The sequence below is a fragment of the Pristiophorus japonicus genome, chromosome 20 (assembly GCF_044704955.1).
Source record: "Pristiophorus japonicus isolate sPriJap1 chromosome 20, sPriJap1.hap1, whole genome shotgun sequence".
NCBI lineage: Eukaryota > Metazoa > Chordata > Chondrichthyes > Pristiophoridae > Pristiophorus > Pristiophorus japonicus.
Window position 1 is genome coordinate 67144872 of NC_091996.1, and position 27120 is coordinate 67171991.

Below are 27120 nucleotides of genomic sequence, written 5' to 3' on the forward strand. Positions count from 1 at the left end.
TTGACATCTGTGGTTGGAAAAATGTTGGAGTCCATTATTAAAGAAGCAGTAGCAGGACATTTGGAAAAGCATAATTCAGTCACGCAGAGTCAGCATGGATTTATGAAGGGGAAATCACGTTTGACAAATTTGCTGGAATTCTTTGAGGATATAACGAAAAAGGTGGATAAAGGGGAACCAGTGGATGTAGTGTATTTGGACTTCCAGAAGGCATTTGACAAGGTGCCACATAAAAAGTTACGACACAAGATAAAAGTTCACGGGGTTGGGGGTAATATATTAGCATGGATAGAGGATTGGCTAACTAACAGAAAACTGAGTCGGGATAAATGGTTCATTCTCGGGTTGGCAATCAGTAACTAGTGGGGTGCCGCAGGGATCAGTGCTGGGACCCCAACTACTTACAATCTATATTAACGACTTGGATGAAGGGACCGAGTGTAACAAAGCCAAGTTTGCTGTTGATACAAAGATGGGAGGAAAAGCAGTGTGTGAGAAGGACACAAAAAACCTGCAAAAGGACATAGACAGGCTAAGTGAGTGGGCAAAAATTTGGCAGATGGAGTATAATGTTGGAAAGTGTGAGGCCATGCACTTCGGCAGAAAAAAAAAAATCGAAGAGCAAGTTATTATTTAAATGGAAAAAAATTGCATAGTGCTGCAGCACTGCGGGACCTGGGGATACTTGTGCATGAAACACAAAAGGATAGTGCACAGCTACAGCAAGCGATCAGGAAGGTCAATGGAATCTTGGCCTTTATTGCAATGGGGATGGAATATAAAAGCAGGGAAGTCTTGCTACAGTTATACAGGGTATTGGTGAGGCCACACCTGGAATACTGTGTATAGTTTTGGTTTCCATATTTAAGAAAGGATGTACTTGCCTTGGAAGCAGTTCAGAGAAGGTTCACTAGGTTGATTCTGGGGATGATGGGGTTGACTTGTGAGGAAAGGTTGAGTAGATTGGGCCTCTACTCATTGGAATTCAGAAGAATGAGAGGTGATCCTATCGAAACGTATAAGTTTATGAGGGGGCTTGACAAGGTGGATGCAGAGAGGATGTTTCCACTGATGCGGGAGATTCGAACTAGAGGGCATAATCTTAGAATAAGGGGCCGCCCAGTTAAAACTGAGATGAGAAGGAATTTCTTCTCTGAGGGTTGTAAATCTGTGGAATTCGCTACCTCAGAGAGCTATGGAAGCTGGGTCATTGAATAAATTTAAGACAGAGATAGACAGTTTCTTAACCGATAAGGGAATAAGGGGTTATGAGGAGCGGGCAGGGAAGTGGACCTGAGTTAATGATTGGATCAGCCTTGATCATATTGAATGGCAGAGCAGACTCGAGGGGCCGTATGGCCTACTCCAGCTCCTATTTCTTATGTTCTTATGTTCTTATAAAAGTAAAACCCCATGAGATCCAAGGGAAAATGACAAGTTGGATCCAAAATTGACTCACTGGCAGGAAGCAAAGGGTAAAGGCTAACAGGTATTTTTGCGATTGAAAGGCTGTTTCCAGAGGCGTTCTGCAGGGCTCAGTACTAGATCCCTTGCTTTTTGTGGTATATACCAATGATTTAGACTTCAATGTAGGGGGGTGTGATTAAGAAGTTTGCAGGTATTACATAAATTGGCTGTCTGGCTGATAGTGAGGAAGAAAGCTGCAGACTGAAGGAAGATATCAATGGATTGGTCAGGTGGACAGAAAAGTGGCAAATGGAATTCAATCCGGAGAAGTGTAAGGTAAAGCACTTGCAGAGGGCTAACAAGGTAAGGGAATATACAATAAATGGTAGGATACTGAGAAGTTTTCTCTTTAGGCAGTCCCTCGGAGCTGGGGATGACTTGCTCCCACACTAAAAATGAGTTCTCAGGTGACTGAAGAGTCCAATGCGGGATCTACAGTCTGTCACAGGTGGGGCAGACGGTGGTTGAAGGAACGGATGGGTGGGGTGCCTAGGTTGCCGCGTGCTCCTTCCGCTGTCGACATTTGGCTTCAACTTGCTCTTGGTAAAGAGACTCGAGGTGTTCAGTGCCTTCCTGGAAGCTTTTCCTCCACTTTGAGCAGTCTTGGGCCAGGGATTCCTAGGTGTCGGTGGGAATGCTGTGCTTTTTCAAGGAGGCTTTGAGGGTGTCCTTGAAACATTTCCTCTGCCCACCTGGGGCTCGCTTGCCACGTCGAAGCTCCGAGTAGAGCACTTGTTTTGGGAGTCTCGTGTCAGGCATGCAGACGATGCGGCCTGTCCAACAGAACTGATCGAGCGTGGTCAATGCTTCGAGGCTGGGGATGTTGGCCTGAGCGAGGACACGAATGTTGGTGTGCCTATCCTGCCAATGGATTTGCAGGATCTTGCGGAGGCAGCGTTCGTGGTATTTCTCCAGTGTTTTGAGGTTCCTGCTGTACATAGTCCATGTCTCTGAACCATATAGGAGGGCAGGTATCACTACTGCTGTGTAGACCATGAGCTTGGTGCCAGGTTTGAGGTCCTAGTCTTCAAACACTCTTTTTCTCATGTGACTAAAGGCTGCACTAGTACACTGAAGGCGGGGTTGGACCTCATCGTCGATGTCTGCCCTTGTTGTCAATAGGCTCCCGAGTTATGGAAAATGGTCCACTTTGTCCAAGGCCTCGTCGTGGATTTTGATAACAGGGGGCAGTGTTGTGTGGCAGGGACAGGTTGGTAAAGGATCTTTGTCTTACGGATGTTTAGTGTAAGGCCCATGCTCTCGTATGCCTCGGTGAAGGTGTTGACTATGGCTTGGAGTTTGGCCTCCAAGTGTGCAAGCGTCATCTGCGTATGACGCAGGATGGGGCGAGGAACAGTCAGACTTTGGAGTGCATGCCCATAGATCCCTGAAGGTAACAGGACAGGTAGATAAGGTGGTTAAGAAGGCATACGGGTTACTTACCTTTATTAGCCGAGGTATAGACTATAAAAGCAGGGAGGTTATGTTTGAACTGTATAAAACACTAGTTAAAGTGCTGAGTATAGTTCTGATCACCACATTACAGGGAAAATGTGATTGCACTAGAAAGGGTTCAGAGGAGATTTTTGAAGATGTTGCCAGGAATGGAGAATTTTAGCTATGAGGAAAGATTGGATAGCCTGGGGTTGTTTTCTTTGGAACAGAGGAGGCTGAGAGTTTCTTACATGGGTCATATAACGTTAACAGTTTGTTGGAGCATAACAAATTGCGTGCTCTATCAAAAGCCCTTTCCTGGCTGTCCCCCCAGACCCAATCTCGACCTTTGCGTAGGAGCACGTGTAGCGGCTCTAACAGCGTGTTCAATTTGGGAAGAAAGTTGCCAAAATAGTTCAGGAGCCCCAGGAACTAACGCAGCTCCGTTGTGTTACGGGGTCTGGGTGCTCTCTGGATCGTTTCTGTTTTGGACGCAGTAGGTCTGATCCCGTCTGCTGCTACCCTCTTCCCCAGGAATTCTACCTCTGGAGCTAAGAAGTCACACTTTGCCTTTTTCAGTCGCAGTCCTACCGGGTCCAGTCTGTGTAGCACTTCCTCCAGGTTGTGGAGGTGTTCTTCAGTATCGCGAGCCGTGATGAGGATGTCGTCTTGAAAAACCACCGTCCTTGGAATCGACTTGAGGAGGCTTTCCATATTTCGCTGAAAGATCGCGGCGGCCGAACGAATCCCGAACGGACATCTGTTATACTCAAACAACCCCTTGTGTGTCGTGATAGTGGTCAGCTTCTTTGACTCACTCACAGCTCCTGGGTCATGTAAGCTGAGGTCAGGTCCAATTTTGAAAAAAGTTTGCCAGCGGACAGCGTTGCAAAGAGGTCCTCCGCTCTCGGTAGCGGGTACTGGTCTTGGAGTGACACCCAATTGATGGTGGCCTTGTAATCGCCACATATCCTGACTGACCCATCTGCCTTGAGCATCGGCATGAACAGCTTGCCCAGTCACTGAATTCGACTGACAAGATGATGCTTCCCTCAGCAGGCGGTCCAATTCGTATTCTATCTTTTCCCGCATCACGTACGGCACCGCTCTGGCCTTGTGGTGTACTGGCCTGGCGTCCGGGTTTATGTGGATCACTACCTTGGCCCCCATGAAAGTGCCGATGCCAGGTTGAAATAATGAGTCAAATTTGTCCAGGACCTGTGAGCATGCTACTCGCTCCACGATGTCTCGCAGCATCTCTGCTCTGCATGCATCTGGGAACTTACATAGGCTCGCCAGTCGCTGGAGATCTGCCACGAAGTCTGGAACGCTTTGCCCTTCTCGCCGCTGGTGCGTGTAAAAGCGGTGTCTTGCCATGTGCATGCTGCTCACCGGTTTTAGGTGTTCCCCGATCAACTTACTGAGCTCTTCGAACGTCTTGTCCGCCGGCTTCTCTGGCACTAGAAGGTCCTTCATCAGGGAGTACGTTCTGGATCCACAAACCGTCAGGAGATGAGCCCTGCGTTTGTCGGCCGAATCCTGTCCCAACCATTCCTTAGTGACAAAACTTTGCTGTAGTCTCTCAATAAAGTCATCCCAATCATCACCAACACAGTACCTCTCTTCTGTGCTGCTAGTGGCCATGCTTGCGTGGTTTAAATCCTAGTTTCTCGTCGACAATGATATGTCCTTACTATACAGTATAAATGCACACGAGGCTCATACTTGAGAGATGGTCACTCTGTGATTAGTTACCTTTATTACCAAGACCTCAAGTGATGAAGGTGGGTGGAGCTTCTCCTTTTATATCTGAAAGTCCAGGTTAGGAGTGTCTCCCATAAGTTCGCCCCTTGTGGTCAATGTTCTCAAGGTGTACAACTTAGGTCAGCTTATACATGGGTTACAATGATAGTTGAATACATGACAGTTAGTAAAATAAAATAATTGAAATAAACTCACGGCATTAGGGCAGCATCCAAAGGAAGGTTCGTAGTCCATAAGAAAATAGCTTCATTTGCCCGATCATTGAGTCCAGTCCAATAAACTCCAGAGACATTAGCACTAAGCCAATCCTGTTACAAAACAAATACTTTAATAAAAGTTAGATTACCTACCTCCTCGAGTCTTAACCCTATGCACACCACATGAATAGCCAACCTTGATTGGCCTTGGGAAACCACATGATGAGCATGCCCATACACTTTGCTGCATCATGACACACAATCTTATGTCTCTGTCTTGTACAGAGAATTAACTTATTTTTAACCTGAAGCTAAGCTATGGGAGCAGTGTAGATGGTACAGTTGCCCAACACCTTTAAGCACATGAGATTGCCCCTGATATTTTGGATTGGCAGATTGGCAGCTGGAAGTCCTGCCCTGCCACATGTCCAACAGTGGAGTGAGCCGTCAGGAATCTCAGGCACCGAATAGCAGATCTACAGCAAATTTACAAGTATGTAATAATAAAGAGAGTTGCTAAAGTAAATGTTGGTCCCTTAGAGGATGAGACTGGGGAATTAATAATGGGGAACAGGGAATTGGCAGAAATTTTGAACAAATATTTTGTATCGATCTTCATGGTAAAAGACACTAAAAACAGCCTAATAATAGATTATCAAGGGGCTATTGGGCGGGGGGGAATTTAAAACAATCACTATCACTAAAGAAAAAGCACTCCGTAAAATAATGGGACTAAAGGTGGACAAGTCCCCTGGACCTGATGGCCTGCACCCTAGAGTCTTAAAAGAAATGGCTGCAGAGATAGTGGATGCATTGGTTGCAATCTACCAAAATTCCATGGATTCTGGAGCGATCCCAGCGATTGGAAAATCGCAAATGTAACACCCCTACTTAAAAAAGGCGGGAGACAGAAAAAAGGCAACTTATTTAAGGAGGAATATACTAACATTAGAGGCAATTCAGAGAAGGTTCACTAGGTTGATTCCTGAGATGAAGGGGTTGATTTATGAAGAAAGGTTGAGCAGGTTGAGCCGATACTCATTGGACTTTAGAAGATTGAGAGGTGATTTTATTGAAACATATAAGATGCTGAGGCTCGACAAGATAGATGCAGAGAGGATGTTTCCACTCGTGGGGGAATCTAGAACTAGGGGGCATAGTTTAAGAATAAGGGGTTGCCCATTTAGAATTGAAATGAGGAGAAATGTTTTCTCTCAGGGTCGTAAATCTATGGAATGCTCTGCCCCTGAGAGCTGCAGAGGCTGGGTCATTGAATATATTTAAGGTAGAAATAGACAGATTTTTGAACTAAGGGAATGAAGGGTTATGGGGAACGGGCAGGGAGGTGGAACTGAGCCGAAGATCAGATCAGCCATGATCTTATTAAATGGCAGTGCAGGCACTAGGGGCAAATGGCCTACTCCTGCTCCTATTTCTGATGTTCTTATGTTTCACTCCACGTGATATCAAGAAGTGGCTGAGCGCACTGGATACAGCAAAGGCTACGGGACCCGACAACATCCCAGCTGTCGTGCTGAAGACTTGTGCTCCATAACCAGCTGCGCCTCTTGCCAAGCTGTTCCAATAGAACTACAACATTGGCATCAACCCGACAATGTGGAAAACTGCGCAGGTATATCCTATCTACAAAAAGCAGGACAAATCCAATCCAGCCAATTAGCACCCCATCAATATACACTCAATCATCAGCAAAGTGATGGAAGGTGTCGTCAACAGTGCTATCAAGCGCCATTTACTCACCAATAACCTGCTCCCTAATGCTCAGTTTGGGTTCTGCCAGGACCACTCGGCTCAAGACCTCATTACAGCCTTGGTTCAAACATGGACAAAAGAGCTTGTTATGTATGCATGTAAACCTTACCAAAATGTAAGACTTGCCACTGGGGGGCACACCTGTGGGAGACCCAAGGGTCACCTGTGCACCCTGGGGCAAGCAGGTATAAAAGGTGATTCACCATGCTGCTTTCTCACTCTGGGGTCTGAATAAAGAGACCAAGGTCACAACAGTTTGAGCTTGCGATATAGTCCTGTGGATTTATTCTGAACATAACAAATTGGCGACGAGTAACGGATCACGAACTTTCACATGGTAATGGCTGCCGTTGACTTTCTTGAGAGATTTGTTGAGGGTGATGATTGGGAAGACTTCGTTGAGCGCCTCGACCAGTACTTTGTGGCCAACGAATTGGACACGGCTGAAACAGAGATCAAGCGCAGGGCGATTCTCCTCACCGTATGTGGGTCATCGGTATATGGCCTCATTAAAATTTTGCTGGCACCGGTCAAACTAATGGACAAATCTTACGCAGAGCTGTGTATGCTGGCTAGGGAACACCTCAAGCTAAAGGCGAGCATCCTGATGGCCAGGTACCGCTTTTACACGCACCGTTGCTCCAAGTTCCAGAACATGTCGAGTTTTGTCGCTGACCACCTTGCGGGGCAGTGCGAATTTGCAGGATCCTTGGGGGAAATGTTGTGGATGTTTTCGTGCTTGGAATTGGTCATTAGGTCATTCTTCGCAAACTATTATCTGCCAAATCCCTAGATGTGAGCAAGGCCATCGTGATAGCCCAAGCCTTCATATCCACCAGCAACAACACGAAACAGATATCTTCACAGAATCGAAGCTCACCGGCAAGCACTGTGCACAAAATAATGTTTTCAGCAGGCAGAACAGCACAGGGCAGGGCCCACATGATTGCAGAGGCCAGACCTAGGCCTGGAGTGACTCAGAGTCCGCCATGAGCACCATGTTGGCGCTGCGGGGGCAGCCATAGAGCTCATCAATGTCTATTCAAGCCATATGTGTGCAAGGGCTGTGGAACAATGAGGCACCTCCAGCGAATGTGCAAACGATCTCTGACTCACCACATGGCAGAGTAAGGAGAGGACGACCGATCCAGTGAGGATCATGATGAACGAGCAGGAGAGGCAACTGAACCTGAGGATGAAGAGGAAGTATATGGGATACACACCTTCACCACCAAAAGCCCTCCGACTACGTTAAAAGTTGAACTTAACGGCACTCCAGTCTCCATGGAACTAGACACGGGGGCGAGTCAATCAGTTATGAGCCAGAAGGCATTCGAGAAGCTGTGGAGCGATGAAGCGCAGTGACCCAAACTGATCCCGATTCAGGCAAAGCTGCGCACCTACACCAAGGAACTGTTACCAGTTATAGGTAGTGTGGGCATAAGAGTTTTCCATGAGGGAGCAGTAATTGATTTACCACTGTGGATTGTTTCAGGTGATGGGCCAACGCTGCTTGGCAGGAGGTGGATGGGGAAGATTCGATGGAACGGGAAGACCTCTGCGTATCTTCTCCAGAAAACGAGGTCTCCCCCTCTCAAAGGCTGAGCAAATCCCCACCTTCAGCTGAACCAGGCATCGAAGTGCAGATCCATTTGCAGATTCCCGAGGCACAGGCCGCTCATCACAACCACGAGGAGGTGAAGATCAACCGAGCAGCGGTACAGGCGCAGTAACCACCACCCAAAGCCGACGACCTCTTCGCGACGATGGAAGAGGCTCCAGATCGACCATGCAGAGTGGGACTCCGGCCGAAATGATCCGAATGCGTCTTCCCGACGCCAGAGGCAAAATACCTGGGGAGGAAGATCACGGCAGTCGGCATCACGGACACGGACAAGAGGGTGTCCAGACCACGGGACGAGAAGGCATCCAGACCACAGAACGAAGGTGCGTGCAGACCATGGGACGAGAGTGCATCCAGACCACGGGATGAAGGTGTGTCCAGACCATGGGACAAGAAAGTGTCCAGACCACGGGACGAGAGGGCGTCCAGACCACGGGAGGTCGCCGCAACGGAACGGAGGAATGTGTCGCCCAGCAAGGAAGACGACTGGGTTTGGGATAAAGGTAAAGGGGCGGCCGCCGTGAAGGCCAGGAATCCACTACGCTCCAACAAACTTGTGCACTATGTAACCCTTGTGAGTGGTCTTTCGCGGCCAATGATGTACTATTATATGGGGTTGGGGATACCTTACAACAAGCCAAAGTAGCGGGCGTACCCCAACCAGTTGTATATGTATCTAACAAAGTATTTGTAGCAAGTGAGATGTTGCTGCACGGGGTCGGAAGTGTTGTGCAGCAAGCAAAAGTAGTGGGCGAGCCCCAAAGGATTGAACATGTATCCAATAAGTTAAACACAGCAGCAGCCTGTGTTCATGGGACCAAAGAGACGTACCAAAGAGTGTCCCAACAAGTGCTCGAGTCAGACAAGCTGCTCATCCCACAAGCTTGGGAGAGCAGAGGCACCATTATTGATGTGTTGTTTCGAGAATGTCTAACATTGTCTGAACACTGTAACATGATCCGCCACGGGCCAGGCACTGAGAGCGGCACTAATGCCCTCAGTTGGCCACCGGAGTGGAAACGGTGCAGCCTGCAGACCCACTCGTGGTCGTGGAAGTGCTAGAAAGCAAGGGGTCAACCGTAACGGCCCCCCAACTTAGAACCTAGACCAGCCAGGATCCCACGTTACCGCCTGCCAAAGGTGAACTGCTAAATGGGATGTCCGTTGCAGAGACGAAAGACCCATCCCAACGTTGCAAAGGCAGGGCAGCTACACAGTCGGTGGTCCGGGGCCCCAATATTACCCAAGGTCCACGGGGACCACTAGGCCTCCCGCCACTACCATGGCCATTGCGGCCATCCTGGGCTTGCCAGACCTCAGGGTCAGCGACAATAGCTCAGAGCAGGCAGCCCAAATCACTAAACCTAGCACCACGCATGTCACAGTAGACTCCCTACAGACCCGGCTATCCTGGGTGCTACGCAGTCACCAGACAGAATCACTCAGAACTGAACCTTCCATATGCCACCAGCAGAGAATGCACCATATTTGCACGGCCCCTCCACGTGACATCAGAATATGTGATGTAGACCATGTTCAGGGCCTCAGTTGGGCCGATAGCACCGCATTAGACAAGGGGGGGAATGGAGTGTATGCGATGAAAACGGAGCGTTTGATTATGAAACCATGTACCGGGCTAACGAGTAAAGCATTTGGACAAGACCAAACTGCGAACTACAGATAACCAGGAACCACTGTGAAAGGACATGGCCCCCAGCGACCCACTAAAACGATCAACTTCGCTGTCAACCACAAGGATGAACCCAGCACATCAGCACATCAGGACTTCAACCCAGGCGATCGACCTGGGACGCGGGGCACCAGATCGCCTCAACTTGCAAATAACTTGCACTTTGGGCGGGGGGAGTGATGTTATGTATGCATGTAAACCTTACCAAAATGTAAGACTTGCCACTAGGGGGGCACACCTGTGGGAGACCTAAGGGTCACCTGTGCACCCTGGGGCAAGCAGATATAAAAGGTGATTCTCCATTCTTCCTCACTCTGGAGTCTGAATAAAGAGACCAAGGTCACAACAGTTTGAGCTTGCGATCTAGTCCTGTGGATTTATTCTGAACATAACAGAGCTGAATTCCAGAGGGCAGTTGAGACTGACTGTCATTGATATCAAGGCAGCACTTGACCCAGTGTGGCATCAAGGAGCCCTAGTAAAATTGAAGTCAATGGGAATCAGGGGAAAACTTTCCACTGGCTGGAATCAAACCTAGCACAAAGAAAGATGGTTGTGGTTGTTGGAGGTCAATCATCTTAGCCCCAGAGCATCGCTGCAGGAGTTCCTTAGGGCAATGTCCTAGGCTCAACCATCTTCAGCTGCTTCAACAATGATCTTCCCTCCATCATGAGGTCAGAAGTGGGGATGTTCGTTGATGATTACACAGTGTTCAGTTCCATTCGCAACTCCTCAGATAATGAAGCAGTCCATGCCTGCATGCAGCAAGGCCCGGACAAAATTCAGGCTTGGGCTGATAAGTGGCAAGTAACATTAACGTCACACATGTACTAGGCTATGACCACCTCAACTCGAGAGCAAGAAAGCAGATCTACAGACATCTGCAGGCCGAGGTCCAACAAAAGACTCACGACCTAACAAACATATGGGGCTAGAACCTTCACTTTTGTGCTTATCGCCCAAAATGGGCGTAATTTCCGGTGTGGGCGATAAAAAAGGGTTTTCAGATTGCCGGCTTCTCGCCCATTCTCAAAATACCTAGTTTCCATTTTTGAAAATGGGCGTTACCGTGAGCGATATCAAATGGGCGGTAGCGTTACATTTTTTTGACCTTCTGCCGTAAAGTGTGGCCATCCTTAGCAACGGCATGGCAACACTCGATTCCCGCGATTCAGGAGGTCAAAGGTCATCATGACATGCGCAGAAGAGGAGACAGAGAGAGAGGGAGCTCAGAGACACTGAAAGCGAGTGTGGCTATGGTGTGTGCTTATTTGGCTATTATGGGAGGCACGACGGAGATTCACCAGGAACAAAAAGCCTACTAAGCACCAAGAACACAGTTGGCACCTAGTTTTTGTCCAACAAATAAGATATAACATGGAAGGGATGGAGGAGGCCCTGGAGCTGGTAGCCAGGAACACTGGTGGCAGAGGGCTCCCAGTAGTCCGCAAGCGTGGCACTCCACACCTAGGTTCCGCATCACCACTGCGAATGACAGATGAGAGCAAGGACCAAGATTCTGCTTCTGCATCAGAGAATGTTGCCCCCTCGGCAGCCCCTGCTCCCATACCAATTATTAAGGATGTCATAGCAGCGCATTTGGAAAATGGTGACATGATCGGTCCAAGTCAGCATGGATTTGTGAAGGGGAAATCATGTTTGACAAATCTTCTGGAATTTTTTGAGGATGTTTCCAGTAAAGTGGACAAAGGAGAACCAGTTGATGTGATATATTTGGACTTTCAGAAGGCTTTCGACAAGGTCCCACACAAGAGATTAATGTGCAAAGTTAAAGCACATGGGATTGGGGGTAGTGTGCTGACGTGGATTGAGAACTGGTTGTCAGACAGGAAGCAAAGAGTAGGAGTAAATGGGTACTTTTCAGAATGGCAGGCAGTGACTAGTGGGGTACCGCAAGGTTCTGTGCTGGGGCCCCAGTTGTTTACATTGTACATTAATGATTTAGACGAGGGGATTAAATGTAGTATCTCCAAATTTGCGGATGACACGAAGTTGGGTGGCAGTGTGAGCTGCGAGGAGGATGCTATGAGGCTGCAGAGTGACTTGGATAGGTTAGGTGAGTGGGCAAATGCATGGCAGATGAAGTATAATGTGGATAAATGTGAGGTTATCCACTTTGGTGGTAAAAACAGAGAGACAGACTATTATCTGAATGGTGACAGATTAGGAAAAGGGGAGGTGCAACGAGACCTGGGTGTCATGGTACATCAGTCATTGAAGGTTGGCATGCAGGTACAGCAGGCGGTTAAGAAAGCAAATGGCATGTTGGCCTTCATAGCGAGGGGATTTGAGTACAGGGGCAGGGAGGTGTTGCTACAGTTGTACAGGGCCTTGGTGAGGCCACACCTGGAGTATTGTGTACAATTTTGGTCTCCTAACTTGAGGAAGGACATTCTTGCTATTGAGGGAGTGCAGCGAAGATTCACCAGACTGATTCCCGGGATGGTGGGACTGACCTATCAAGAAAGACTGGATCAACTGGGCTTGTATTCACTGGAGTTCAGAAGAATGAGAGGGGACCTCATAGAAACGTTTAAAATCCTGACGAGTTTAGACAGGTTAGATGCAGGAAGAATGTTCCCAATGTTGGGGAAGTCCAGAACCAGGGGTCACAGTCTAAGGATAAGGGGTAAGCCATTTAGGACCGAGATGAGGAGAGACTTCTTCACCCAGAGTGGTGAACCTGTGGAATTCTCTGCCACAGAAAGTGGTTGGGGCCAATTCACTAAATATATTCAAAAGGGAGTTAGATGAAGTCCTTACTACTCGGGGGATCAAGGGATATGGCGAGAAAGCAGGAAGGGGGTACTGAAGTTTCATGTTCAGCCATGAACTCATTGAATGGCGGTGCAGGCTAGAAGGGCTGAATGGCCTGCTCCTGCACCTATTTTCTATGTTTCTATACCAGTGCAATGACCGCATCTGCCTTCATCACCCTCAATGAGACACCGCCTGAGCAGCTCCTCAGCCAGGCGCCACGGAGCGAGGAGGGGAAGGGGTAGAGGTGGGGAGAAGAAGGGGTGGGGAGAAGGAAAGTGAGGTGCATGTGCGCAGGTGATGGCTGTGTTATATCTCCATCTGGGTGTGTGCAATTTGTTGCAATGTATTGGGGCTGCGGACCACGCTTCAGCTTTGCCTTTGTATTCTGTGTTGCTGGACAGGTTGAACTTTTGATTTATGACAATGGTGGAAAAAGTGGGGTGTGGGCGGAGGTTGGGTGTTATTGGTTGTGATACTTATGATTTCAGACCAATGTTAGTATTACATTTTTGTTATTGAACATAACCTTGTTGCATATTGTCTCAGATAGCTGCACCGTTACACACTGGTGATTCCTTACCATGAAAGGGTTAAATACAACTTAACATCAATCAACATAAACTTTAACTGGCACGAAGGTGAAGGGCACCATTTATGTCTGAGCTGCACACACACAGCAGTGTGTCAGCGTTGTCACTCACATCAGCGCTCTTTCAGACAAATCTTTCAGACATCAGCTCCTCACGTAAGAGTGGGATTTAATAAATGCCAGCCACACTGCTAGCGTTCACTTTTAGTTAGTTCTACTTTTGTGGGCGTTTCTTTGAGCGAACGATATTGTGGGCAATATGTGTGCGAGATGGTAAAATTGACGATGGGCGATCCCCATGGCTGCTAATTTGGGTAAAGATGCTCTTTACGACAAAAAACAGTGGGCCGGTGTTAATATTGAATCTCGGCGTTAATTCCATGCGGAAAGTAATGCTGGCCGATATTATGCTGATTCAGCCCAAAATAAGTGGGCGGGCGGCGATATTTTTTCCTGGCGTTAAACACATGGGGAAAGTAACGCTCGCCGATAAGTTTCCTAAAAATGCCCGTCAATTTCCATTTTGTGCCAAAATGGGCGATATATGGGTGTTCATTTCAGCGGTAAAATGAGCATTAAGTGGGCATTAAGCATGCAAAAACAGTGGAGGTTCTAGCCCCTGGTGTGTGGAGAAAGCGCAGGAGATCCAGCAACTAGCTGACAACCACGCATGTGTGGATTCTTCAGTGCAGTGAAGACCACTTACGGGCCAAGCACCCAAGGTCCTATCCCACTGCAGTCCAAGAATGGAGAAGTTCTCATCAGGGACAGAGAGTCAGTCAGTGCTCACTGGAAGGAGCACTTCGAGGATCTCCTTAACCGAGACTCTGTCTTCGACATCAGTGTACTCGACTCCATCCCGCAGCATGCTACGCGCCACCACGTCAGTACAACCCCAGCCCGGCATGAGGTTGAAAAGGCTATTTGACAACTGAAGAACAACAAGGCCTCAGGAGCAGATGGAATCCCTGCCAAAGCACTAAAACATGGTGGAGAAGCACTATTGGTGTGAATACATGAGCTCATTTCTCTTATTTGGAAGGAGGAGAACATGCCAGGGGATCTCAGAGACGCCGTAATCGTGACCATCTTCAAGTAAGGGGATAAGTCCGATTGCGGTAACTGCAGAGGAATTTCCCTGCTGTCTACCACAGAGAAACTTATCCAAGAATCCTCCTCAACCGCCTTATCCCTGTGGCAGAAGAGCTCCTCCCAGAATCGCAATGCGGATTCCACCCATTAAGGGGCACAATGAACATGATCTTCACCACACGACAAATTCAAGAGAAATGCAGGGAACACGGCCTTCTTTGACCTAGCAAATGCCTTTGACACTGTCAACTTGAGGGGTTATGGAGCGTCCTCTTCAAATTCGGCTGCCCTCAAAAGTTTGTCACCATCCTCCACTTGCTTCATGATGACATGCAAGCCATGATCCTGACCAACGGATCCACCACAGGCCCAATTCATGTATGTAAGGGGATAAAATATGATCACCAAAGTGGAAGTAGACAAACAGACAAATGGTCACTAAAATGGATACTGAAGGTAGTGAATTGATCTGACACATGGTCCAGATTGAAGAGCTAATCAGTATTAGGAAGTTCTGAGGATGAGGGAGTTCCTCTACCTTACGGTAGGGATTTTAATATATCGTAAATTGACCGATTGTATGTAAAACGCGCTTATGTACGTAAAGCATGCTTACACACTCGCTTACAAGGGGAAGCAGCAAAGCTTGCTACACAGCAAAGCTTGATGGCTAATGAACCATCCGTTGTGTTAACCTTAATACAGACTGAGGGAAACTTACATTCAGTACTGAATAACACATCCACCAAGGACAGGAGGGAGTCAGGGGAGTCAACAGTCTATTGTAGCAACATCTGAAGGGATGTTTGGGACCAAGATAGCAAACCCTGGGAAACAAGGTTAACTCGCATGTCATGAGGAACTGAGGCAAAGTTGACACCACTGAACAACACAGTCCGGAAGGGTGACATGTGATGGGAGATGGACAGGTGGGGGGAACCACTCAGAGCCAGTCTGATGTAACTTTGCTGATAGCAGTAGGCCAACTGGTGGCTTTGTAGGAGGGTCGCACACCTCGGAAACTGTATATCTGTAGATGTAAAACCTTTATTCTTATAAGGTTCATCCATGAACACTTCCCCTGCATGCCTGAATAAAAACCGGTTGAACCGAGGTTTCGTCTGAGTGATTCCGTGGTTGCTATATGGGCGGGGATACGGGCGGGTGTCAATTCCTTATATCAGGGACTTTACCATGAAGAAGAGAAGTCTTCTTTTTACCCCAACAATGTACAAACTGGGGTGAAGCAAGGCTGTGTCATTGCACCAACGCTCTTCTCAATCTTCCTTGCTACAATGCTACATCACACCGTCAGTAAGCTTCCCGCTGGAGTGGAGATAATCTATAGAAGAAATGGGAAACTGTTCAACCTCCATCACCTTCAGATCCAAGGTCGTGCCATCCTCTATCATTGAATTACAATATGCAGATGACGCTTGCGTCTGCGCTCATGAGGAGGACAAACTCCAAACCATCGTCAACACGTTCACCGTAGCGTACGAGAACATCCATAAAACAAAGGTCCTCTATCAACCTGCCCCCGCCACACAGCACTGTCCCCCCGATTATCAAAATTCAGGATGAGACCTTGGACAATGGGGACCATTTTCCATACCTCAGGAGCCTACTGTCAACAAGGGCAGACATCGATGACGAGGTCCAACACTGCCTTTAGTGTGCCAGCGCAGCCTTCGGTTGCCTATGGAAGAGAGTGTTTGAAGACCAGAACCTTAAAACTAGCACAAAGCTCACGGTCTACAGAGCAGTAGTGATACCTGTCCTCCTATATGCTTCTGAGGCATGGACTATATACTGCAGGCACATCAAAGCACTGGAGAAGTACCACCAATGCTGCCTCCGCAAGATCCTGCAAAACCATTGGCAGGATAGGCGCACCAACATCAGTGTTCTCGCTCAGGCTAACATCCTCAGGATCGAAGCATTGACAACGCTCGATCAGATCCAATGGACAGGCCACATCATCCGCATGCTTATACGAGACTCCCAAAACAAGCGCTCTACTCGGAGCTCCGACATGGCAAAAGAGCCCCAGGTAGACAGAGGGAATGCTTCAAGGACACCCTCAAGGCCTCCTTGAAGAAGTTCAACATCCTCACCGATACCTGGAAATCCCTGGTGCAAGATCGCTCAAAGTGAATAATCTGGGAAGGTGCCGAACACCTCAAGTCTCTTCGTTGGGAGCAAGCAGAGACCAAGCGCAAATGGTGGAAGGAGCGTATGACAACCCAAGCACTTCAACAAACTGGCACGTCAACCAATGTCCTTTCAACCACCGTCTGCCCAAGATGTGATAGAGACTGTAATTCCCGCATTGGACTTATCAGTCACCTGAGAACTAATTTTTAATGTGAAAGCAAGTTATCCTCGACTCCGAGGGATTGCCAAAGAAGAAGATGAATACACCTGAGGATGTAACTAGCAGAATGGACAAGGAAGAACCAGTGGATGTGGTGTATTTGGACTTTCAAAAGGTTTTTGACAAGGTCCCACACAAGAGATTAGTGTGCAAAATTAAAGCGCATTGTATTGGGGGTAATGTATTGACATGGATAGAGAACTGGTTGGCAGACAGGAAGCAAAGAGTAGGAATAAATGGGTCCTTTTCAGAATGGCATGCAGTGACTGGTGGGGTACCGCAAGGTTCAATGCTGGGACCCCAGCTATTTACAATATACATTAATGATTTGGACGAAGGAATTGAATGTAATATCTCCAAGTTTGCAGATGACACTAAGCTGGGTGGCAGTGTGAGCTGTGAGGAGGATGCTAAGAGGCTGCAGGGTGACTTGGACAGGTTAGGTGAGTTGGCAAACGCATGACAGATGCAGTATAATGTAGATAAATGTGAGGTTATCCACTTTGGTGGCAAAACAGGAAGGCAGAATATTATCTGAATGGTGACAGATTAGGAAAAGGGGAGGTGCAATGAGACCTGGGTGTCATGGTACATCAGTCATTGAAAATTGGCATGCAGGTACAGCAGGCGGTGAAGAAGGCAGATGGCATGTTGGCTTTCATCGCGAGAGGATTTGAGTATAGGAGCAGGGAGGTCTTACTGCATTTGTACAGGGCCTTGGTGAGGCCACACCTTGAATATTGTGTACAGTTTTGGTCTCCTAATCTGAGGAATGACATTCTTGCTATTGAGAGAGTGCAGCGAAGGTTCACCAGATTGATTCCTGGGATGGCAGGACTGAAATATGAAGAAAGACTGGATCGACTAGGCTTATATTCACTGGAAGAATGAGAGGGGAGCTCATTGAAACATATAAAATTCTGACGGGATTGGACAGGGTAGATGCAGGAAGAATGTTCCCGATGTTGGGGAAGTCCAGAACCAGGGGTCACAGTCTAAGGGGTAAGCCATTTAGGACCAAGATGAGGAGAAACTTCTTCACTCAGAGAATTGTGAACCTGTGGAATTCTCTACCACAGAACGTTGTTGAGGCCAGTTCGTTAGAAATATTAAAAAGGGAGTTAGATGTGGCCCTTACGGCTAAAGGGATCAAGGGGTATGGAGAGAAAGCAGGAATGGGGTACTGAAGTTGCATGATCAGCCATGATCATATTGAATGGTGGTGCAGGCTCGATGGGCCGAATGGCCTACTACTGCACCTATTTTCTATGTTTCTATGTTTCCATCCCCAACAATTGACAATCTAACCACCACCCCTTGACACTCAATGGCAATACCATCGGCTAATCCCTCATCATCAACATCCATGGGGTCACCATCGACCAGAAACTTAGCTGGATCAGCCACATATATAGGGGCTGAAAGTGCCCACTGCCGGAAATGAGGCGCAGCTACCGGTTTCGATGTGTTCTGGCCTCCCACGCACTGATGCGGTCTAGCCATTAAAATTCAGCTCTTCGGTGATCTTTTTCGAGCAGAGCGGAAGTAGCCTCATCATGGGGACGGAAATGGGGATGGGGCAGAGTGGCTGTCAATAGTGCGTTGGAAGTGGGGGTGAGGCAGGGTAGCTGAGGCTGTCAGTCATTGCGCTGGTGCATCACGACATCTCTCCCCTTACGTTAAAGGGGAGGACCGCTGCAAACTCTGCAGCCACTTTAGTGGCAAACACTGGGCCATCAGGGAGGGTTTTGGCTGGGCCAGCGGCCTGGCACCCAAGAAGCAGTGCCAGGCTGCCTGTTGGCGGCTCAGTCAAACCCGCGACCATAATTGTCAGTCCGACCTGGCAGTCAGCCGACAAAACAACTTAACATGCAGGACGCGGCAGTGCGCCCACGGCCTTGCCGGCATGGCACAGAGAGTGTACTGACAGCAAAAGCTGTCGGGAGCACTGATCGTTGGTGGGCTGCTCCCATGGGGCAATTTTGAAAAAGGGAAATTTCACAAGGGAGTCCCAGCCAGTCGGAAAGGGGTCAGCGTGTGCACGCCGCGGCAGGAAAGCAGGTGGAGCAATCCCGGACACCGCTCCAAACCTGAGGGAGGGCAATTTACAAAATGGCCGCCCCTCCGCGGAGAGTCAGCGACCATTCCGCGCCACCCCATGGCCGCCACTTTCAGGCAGAGGCCTTATCAGGAAGGGGCGATCCGGTGGTCAGAACACATCGAAACTGGTAGTACGCCTCGTTTCTGGCGATGGGTAATTTCGGCACCTATATATACGTGGCTGATCCAGATAAATTTCTGGTTGATAAGAAATAGGAGCAGGAGTGAGCCATATGGCTCTTTGAGCCTGCTCCGCCATTCAATAAGATTGTGGCTGATCTTCTATCTCAACTCCACCTTCATGCAGTAACCTCATATCCCTTGATTTCCTTAGTATCCAAAAGCCTATCAATCACTGCTTTGAATATATTAAATGATTGAGCACCCAGATTTCTGAGGTCGAGAATTCCAAAGATTCACAACATTTTGCATGAAGAAACTTCTCCTCATCTCAATCCTAAATAGCCGATCCCTTATTCTGAAATTGTGACCCCAAGTTCTAGACTCGCCAGCCAGGGAAAAATCCTCCCATCATCTACCCTTGCAAGCCACTTAAGAATTTCGTTGGGTTCGTCATCTGTATCTCTTCGCCAGTTGTTAAGTATGAATAAAGAGTCCGACCACGTACTGTGAGCTCAAAGTAAAGTGTGACCGTAGTCTTTTATTACAGGTCTCCAGAGTGCCTCTCCAGCCTGTGAGGCCTCCTTAAGTACAGGTGCTCCCAAGGGATTGTGGGATCCCTTGGGGACTCCAGGGGATGAACCCTCTGGTGGTTACACAAGGTATTTACAGGTTTACATATATAACACAACCTGTATCTTGAAACACCGTCTTGAAGCATACAAGGAAATCAACTGTAAGTTTGGATTCCTGTGCAAGCTAGCTGCTCTCTCGACTCATGTACATTAATGATTTAGACGAGGGGATTAAATGCAGTATCTCCAAATTTGCGGATGACACTAAGTTGGGTGGCAGTGTGAGCTGCGAGAAGGATGCTATTAGGCTGCAGAGTGACTTGGATAGGTTAGGTGAGTGGGCAAATGCATGGCAGATGAAGTATAATGTGGATAAATGTGAGGTTATCCACTTTGGTGGTAAAAACAGAGAGACAGACTATTATCTGAATGGTGACAGATTAGGAAAAGGGAAGGTGCAACGAGACCTGGGTGTCATGGTACATCAGTCATTGAAGGTTAGCATGCAGGTACAGCAGGCGGTTAAGAAAGCAAATGGCATGTTGGCCTTCATAGCGAGGGGATTTGAATACAGGGGCAGGGAGGTGTTGCTACAGTTGTACAGGGCCTTGGTGAGGCCACACCTGGAGTATTGTGTACAGTTTTGGTCTCCTAACTTGAGGAAGGACATTCTTGCTATTGAGGGAGTGCAGCGAAGATTCACCAGACTGATTCCTGGGATGGCGGGACTGACCTATCAAGAAAGACTGGATCAACTGGGCTTGTATTCATGGAGTTCAGAAGAATGAGAGGGGACCTCATGGAAACGTTTAAAATTCTGACAGGTTTCGACAGGTTAGATGCAGGAAGAATGTTCCCAATGTTGGGGAAGTCCAGAACCAGGGGTCACAGTCTGAGGATAAGGGGTAAGCCATTTAGGACCGAGATGAGGAGAAACTTCTTCACCCAGAGAGTGGTGAACCTGTGGAATTCTCTACCACAGAAAGTAGTTGAGGCCAATTCACTAAATATATTCAAAAGGGAGTTAGATGAAGTCCTTACTACTCGGGGGATCAAGGGTTATGGCGAGAAAGCAGGAAGGGGGTACTGAAGTTTCATGTTCAGCCATGAACTCATTGAATGGCGGTGCAGGCTAGAAGGGCTGAATGGCCTGCTCCTGCACCTATTTTCTATGTTTCTATGTTTCTATGAGATCAAGCAAGCCACAGCAAATCTTCCCAGCTCCTATCCCAAAGATCTGGAAATTATGATTGAAAGTGAATTCATCCAGTTTTCTAGCTTGGTGGCATCCTCAACAGAGCTTCAAACCTCAATTTGTGTCAAACAAATTAAGTCAGCAGAGCTGAGAACGTACCAATTCCTCCATGTACACGCCCTCACACAAACCTTTTCTAACATTGAAATAGCTCTTCGGATATATCTGTCGATGATGGTGGTCCTGGAGGAATGTAGACTTGCGGTCCAAGGCCTCCATTCACAGCCCAGGAACATAAGCGCAATCTGGCATCAAGTGTGCTTGGACCATCAATGAACATGGATTATCCTCATTGATAATAATGGGAGCTCCATTTGTATGAGCTCCCATTACTATCAATGAGATTACCTCCAAAAACACAGAAACACAACACAATAATTTTTTTAAAAACTCACAAATTTAAAATTAATTGAAATTGAATTAAATTAAGGGGGCAAAATTGCCCTCTGCCCAAAACCGGGTGGATAATTTGAATTAAATTATTATTCTCCTCCTGAATCGTAGGGGTGAAGAATAGAGGGATTTTGGTGTCTTTTTGTGTGAGATTTTGTCAGGGCGGTGTTTCGGGTGGCTGCGGGGCAGAAGTGTGTCGGGGGCGGGGCGGAAGGTGGGTGGTGTCATCAGTGCCACGCTGACCACATCAGCTCACCGCGTACGTGTTGTGTCGCGCTGATGAATAGCAATGTCCCGCACCTTCAGTTAAAGGGGAGGGCCACTGCAAGCTCTGCATCCACTTTAGTGCTGCCCACTGGGCCATTAGGGATGACTTCAGTCGGACAAGTGGTCCGCCACCCAGGAGAGGGTGCCGGGCTGCCTGTTGGCGGCTCAGCTGAGCCCATGGCCGCAGCTTCCCACCGGGAAAAGCTGCCAGGGGCACCAACCAGCGTCCGCTCCACTCACGTGGGCCATTTTCCCTCGTAGGGTGGAAAGGGGTCACCGCCGGGCTGTAAGGGGTCAACGCATGCCCGATGGAGCGCGCACACCGCGCGAGACGGAAACCCTCTGAGAGGCAGTAATGGAACTTTAGGAGGGAGGCAATTTTGGTCCCTAAATGTTTTATGAAAACATTTATTTGTTTGAAAATGTTTAAAACGCTATGATGGGAACGGTAGCATAATGGTTATGTTACTGAACTAGTAATCCTGAGGCCTGGACTAATAATCCAGAGACGCGTGTTCAAATGTTTAAATGTCAAAAGACATTTTGACAGATCGCAAATGCCAGTTCTCGGCACATAAGCATCGCGAGCCAAGAACCAGCATTTGCGAGGCCTCTTCGGGTGCGTGCGTACATCATATGCAGCCGGAGAGGCCGCAATTTATGGCACATTATGATTTTCTAAGTGCACTGTCATCACATCCCGAATAATAGATTCTAGCACCTACCCTACTACTGATGTCAGGCTAGCTGACCTATAGTTCCCTGTTTTCTCTCTCCCTCTTTTCTTGAATAGTGGGGTTACATTTTCTACCTTCCAATTCATAGGGGCCATTCTAAAATCTAGGAAACTCTGGATGATCAAAACCAATGCACCCACTATCTCTGTAGTCACCTATTTTAAAACCCTACGATGGGAATGGTAGCATAGTGGTTATGTTACTGGACTAATAATCAGGGGTCCAGACTAATAATCTGGAGACATGCGTTCAAATCCCACCATGGCAGCTGTGGAATTTAAATTCAGCTAATTTAATAAATCTAGATTTAGAAAGCTGGTGTCAGTAATGGTAACCATAAAATGTAAAAACCCAATTGATCCACTTGTGTCCTTTAGGGAAAGAAACTTGCTATCCTTACCTAGACTGGCCTATATGTGACTCAGACCCACAGCAATGTGGTTGACTCTTAACTGCCCTCTGAACGAAGAACATAAGAAATAGGAGCAGGACTAGGCAATATGGCACCTCGAGCCTGTTCCGCCATTTAATAAGATCATGGCTGATCTGATCATGGACTCAGACTCTCTCCCCATAACCCTTTATTCCCTTATCACTCAAAAATCTGTCTATTTCCACCTTAAATATATTCAATGACTCAGCCTGCACAGCTCTCTGGGGCAGAGAATTCCACAGATTTACAACTCTCAGAAGAAATTCCTCCTCATCTCAGTTTTTAATGGGCGGCCCCTTTTTCTGAGTCTATGCCCCCTAGTTCCCGAGGAGTGTAAATATCCTCTCTGCATCAACCTTGTCGAGTTCCCTCATTGTCTTATAAGTTTCAATAAGATCACCTCTCATTCATCTGAACTCCAACAAGTACAAGCCCAACCTGCTCAACCTATCTTCAACCCCCTCATCCCCGGAATCAACCTAGTGAACCTTCTCTGAACTGCCTCCAATGTAACTATATCCTTCCTTAAATAGGGAGACCAAAACTGTACGCAGTGCTCTAGGTGTGGTCTCACCAATACCCTGTACAGTTGTAGCAGGACTTCTCTGCTTTTATACATAAGGAGAGTTTTATACAGGGAGTTTTAAACATAAGTGTCTCCCTGGCAACGGAGGCAGTTCGAGCTTGGAGCTATTATTGGTCCTGTCAAGGGGACAAAATGAGAAATAAAAAAATATAACACTATGACATCACAAGGATGAAGGACGTTAATTGGTTCTTCCATAGTCATTGAATTATTGGACAGGGAATGAATCTTAAAGAAAGCCAATAACTGATTTAATTTGCTTCAATTACTGATTTTCTAATTTTAACATAATTTATAATTATGGTATATATTACTTAATTTTTTTTTAATTATAATGAATCTTTATTAGATTGATTTTACTATTGTATACTCCTTATTATATTTACAATGTAATTTGATTTTTTTTTAAGTTTTTTTCGCCTGTGTCTACCTGCATGAGCATTTTGGCTGCTGCTTCAGACCCGAGCCATTAACCTCTTTTTACACTTCCTTCTTCCTTTTTCTCTATTTCCCTCAATGGTCACTATCTAACATGTTGTAAAATTGTTGTGAAATGCCTTGGGATGTTTTACTATGTTAAAGGCGCTATATAAATAAAAGTTATTATTATTATTATACTCCATCCCCCTTGCAATAAAAGCCAACATTCCATTTGCCTTCCTGATTACTTGCTGTATCTGCATACTAATTTTTGTGTTTCAGACACAAGGTCCCCCAGGTCCCTCTGTACTGCAACACTTTGCCATTTTTCTCCATTTAAATTATAATTTGCTTCCTATTTTTTCTGCCAAAGTGGATACCTTCACATTTTCCCGCATTATACTCCATCTGCCAAATTTTTGCCCACTCTCTTAGCCTGACTATATCCCTTTGCAGATTTGTTGTGTCTTCCTCACGATTTTCTTTCCCGCCCACCTTTGTATCATCAGCAAACCTGGCTACATTACACTCAGTCCCTTCATCCAAATCACTAATATATATTGTAAATAGTTGAGGACCTAGCACCGAATCCTGCGGCACCCCACTAGTTACTGTTTGCCAACCAGAAAATGACCTGTTTATTCTGATCCTCTTTTTTCTGTTAGTTAGTCAATTTTCTACCATGCTAATATATTACCCCCAACTCTGTGAACTTTTATCTTCTGCAGTAACCTCTTATGTGGAACTTTATCGAATGCCTTCTGGAAATCCAAATACACCACATCCATTGGATCCCCCTTATCCACCCTGCTCGTTACATCCTCAAAGAACTCCAGCAAATTTGTCAAACATGATTTCCCTTTCATAAAGCTACGCTGACTCTGCTTGACTGGATTATACTTTTCCAAATGTCCTGCTACTGCTTCCTTAATAATGGACTCCAGCATTTTACCAACGACAGATGTTAGGCTAACTGGTTTATAGTTTCCTGCTTTCTGTCTACCTCCTTTTTTTTTTAAAATAGGGATGTTCCATTTGCAGTTTTCCAATCCACTGGGACCTCCCCAGAATCCAGGGAAATTTGGTAGATTACAACCAATGCATCCACTATCTCTGCAGCCATTTATTTTAAGACCCTAGGATGCAAGCCATCAGTTCCAGGGGACTTGTCCACCTTTAGTCCCATTATTTTACCAAGTACTACTTCTTTAGTGATAATGATTGTTTTTAGTTCCTCGCTCCCTATAGCCCCTTGATTATCCACTATTGGGGTGTTTTTAGTGTCTTCTACCATGAAGATCGATACAAAATATTTGTTCAAAGTCTCTGTCATTTCCCTGTTCTCCATTATTAATTCCTCAGTCTCATCCTCTAAGGGACCAACATGTACTTTAGCCACTCTTTTTCTTTTTATGTACCTTCAGAAACTCTTACTATAGGTTTTCATATTTCATGCTAGTTTACTTTTATAATCTATCTTCCCCCTCTATTATTTTTTTAGTTGTTGTTTGCTAGCTTTTAAAAGTTTCCCAATCCTCTGGCCTCCCATTAGTCTTAGCCACTTGGTATGCCTTGTTTTCAATTTGAAACCATCCTTTATTTCCTTAGTTAGCCACGGATGATTATCCCTTTTCTTACCGTCTTTCCTTCTCATTGGAATATATTTTTGTTGAGTTATGAAATATCTCCTTAAATGTTTCCCACTGCTCGTCAACCGTCTCACACGTTAATCTATTTTTCCAGTTCACTTTAGCCAACTCTGCCTTTATACCATTGTAATCACTCAGTGACTGAGCAAGCCACTCAGTTAGAACATAGAACATAGAAAATAGGTGCAGGAGTAGGCCATTCAGCCCTTCTAGCCTGCACCGCCATTCAATGAGTTCATGGCTGAACATGCAACTTCAGTACCCCATTCCTGCTTTCTCGCCATACCCCTTGATCCCCCTAGTAGTAAGGACTTCATCTAATTCCTTTTTGAATATATTTAGTGAATTGGCCTCAACAACTTTCTGTGGTAGAGAATTCCACAGGTTCACCATTCTCTGGGTGAAGAAATTCCTCCTCATCTCGGTCCTAAATGGCTTACCCTTATCCTTAGACTGTGTCCCCTGGTTCTGGACTTCCCCAACATTGGGAACATTCTTCCTGCATCTAACCTGTCTAACCCCGTCAGAATTTTAAACGTTTCTATGAGGTCCCCTCTCATTCTTCTGAACTCCAGTGAATACAAGCCCAGTTGATCCAGTCTTTCTTGATTGATTCCCGGGATGGCGGGACTGACCTGTCTGGTGAACCTTCGCTGCACTCCCTCAATAGCAAGAATGTCCTTCCTCAGGTTAGGAGACCAAAACTGTACACAATACTCCAGGTGTGGCCTCACCAAGGCCCTGTACAACTGTAGCAACACCTCCTTGCCCCTGTACTCAAATCCCCTCGCTATGAAGGCCAACATGCCATTTGCTTTCTTAACCGCCTGCTGTACCTGCATGCCAACCTTCAATGACTGATGTACCATGACACCCAGGTCTCTTTGCACCTCCCGTTTTCCTAATCTGTCACCATTCAGATAATAGTCTGTCTTTCTGTTTTTACCACCAAAGTGGATAACCTCACATTTATCCACATTATACTTCATCTGCCATGCATTTGCCCACTCACCAAACCTATCCAAGTCACTCTGCAGCCTCATAGCATCCTCCTCGCAGCTCACACTGCCACCCAACTTAGTGTCATCCGCAAATTTGGAGAAACTACATTTAATCCCCTCGTCTAAATCATTAATGTACAGTGTAAACAGCTGGGGTCCCAGCACAGAACCTTGCGGTACCCCACTAGTCACTGCCTGCTATTCTGAAAAGTCCCCAATTACTCCTACTCTTTGCTTCCTGTCTGACAACCAGTTCTCAATCCATGTCAGCACACTACCCCCAATCCCATGTGCTTTAACTTTGCACATTAATCTCTTGTGTGGGAACTTGTCGAAAGCCTTCTGAAAGTCCAAATATACCACATCAACTGGTTCTCCCTTGTCCACTCTACTGGAAACATCCTCAAAAAATTCCAGAAGATTTGTCAAGCATGATTTCCCTTTCACAAATCCATGCTGACTTGGACCTATCATGTCACCTCTTTCCAAATGCACTGCTATGACATCCTTAATAATTGATTCCATCATTTTACCCACTAACGATGTCAGGCTGACCGGTCTATAATTCCCTGTTATCTCTCTCCCTCCTTTTTTTAAAAGTGGGGTTACATTGGCTACCCTCCACTCCATAGGAACTGATCCAGAGTCAATGGAATGTTGGAAAATGACTGTCAATGCATCCACTATTTCCAAGGCCACCTCCTTAAGTACTCTGGGATGCAGTCCATCAGGCCCTGGGGATTTATCGGCCTTCAATCCCATCAATTTCCCCAACACAATTTCCCGATTAATAAGG

At 46.7% G+C, this 27120-nt stretch overlaps 1 protein-coding gene across 1 annotated transcript in view; it reads right to left on the reverse strand.

The window, feature by feature from the left end:
* The window catches only part of LOC139232756 (uncharacterized), a 192850-nt gene that overhangs the window by 119355 nt on the left and 46375 nt on the right, over positions 1-27120 (reverse strand). The window contains exon 7 of the mRNA XM_070863259.1: positions 4861-4973. Coding sequence (XP_070719360.1) covers positions 4861-4973 — 113 coding nt within the window. The remainder of the gene's footprint in view (positions 1-4860; positions 4974-27120) is intronic.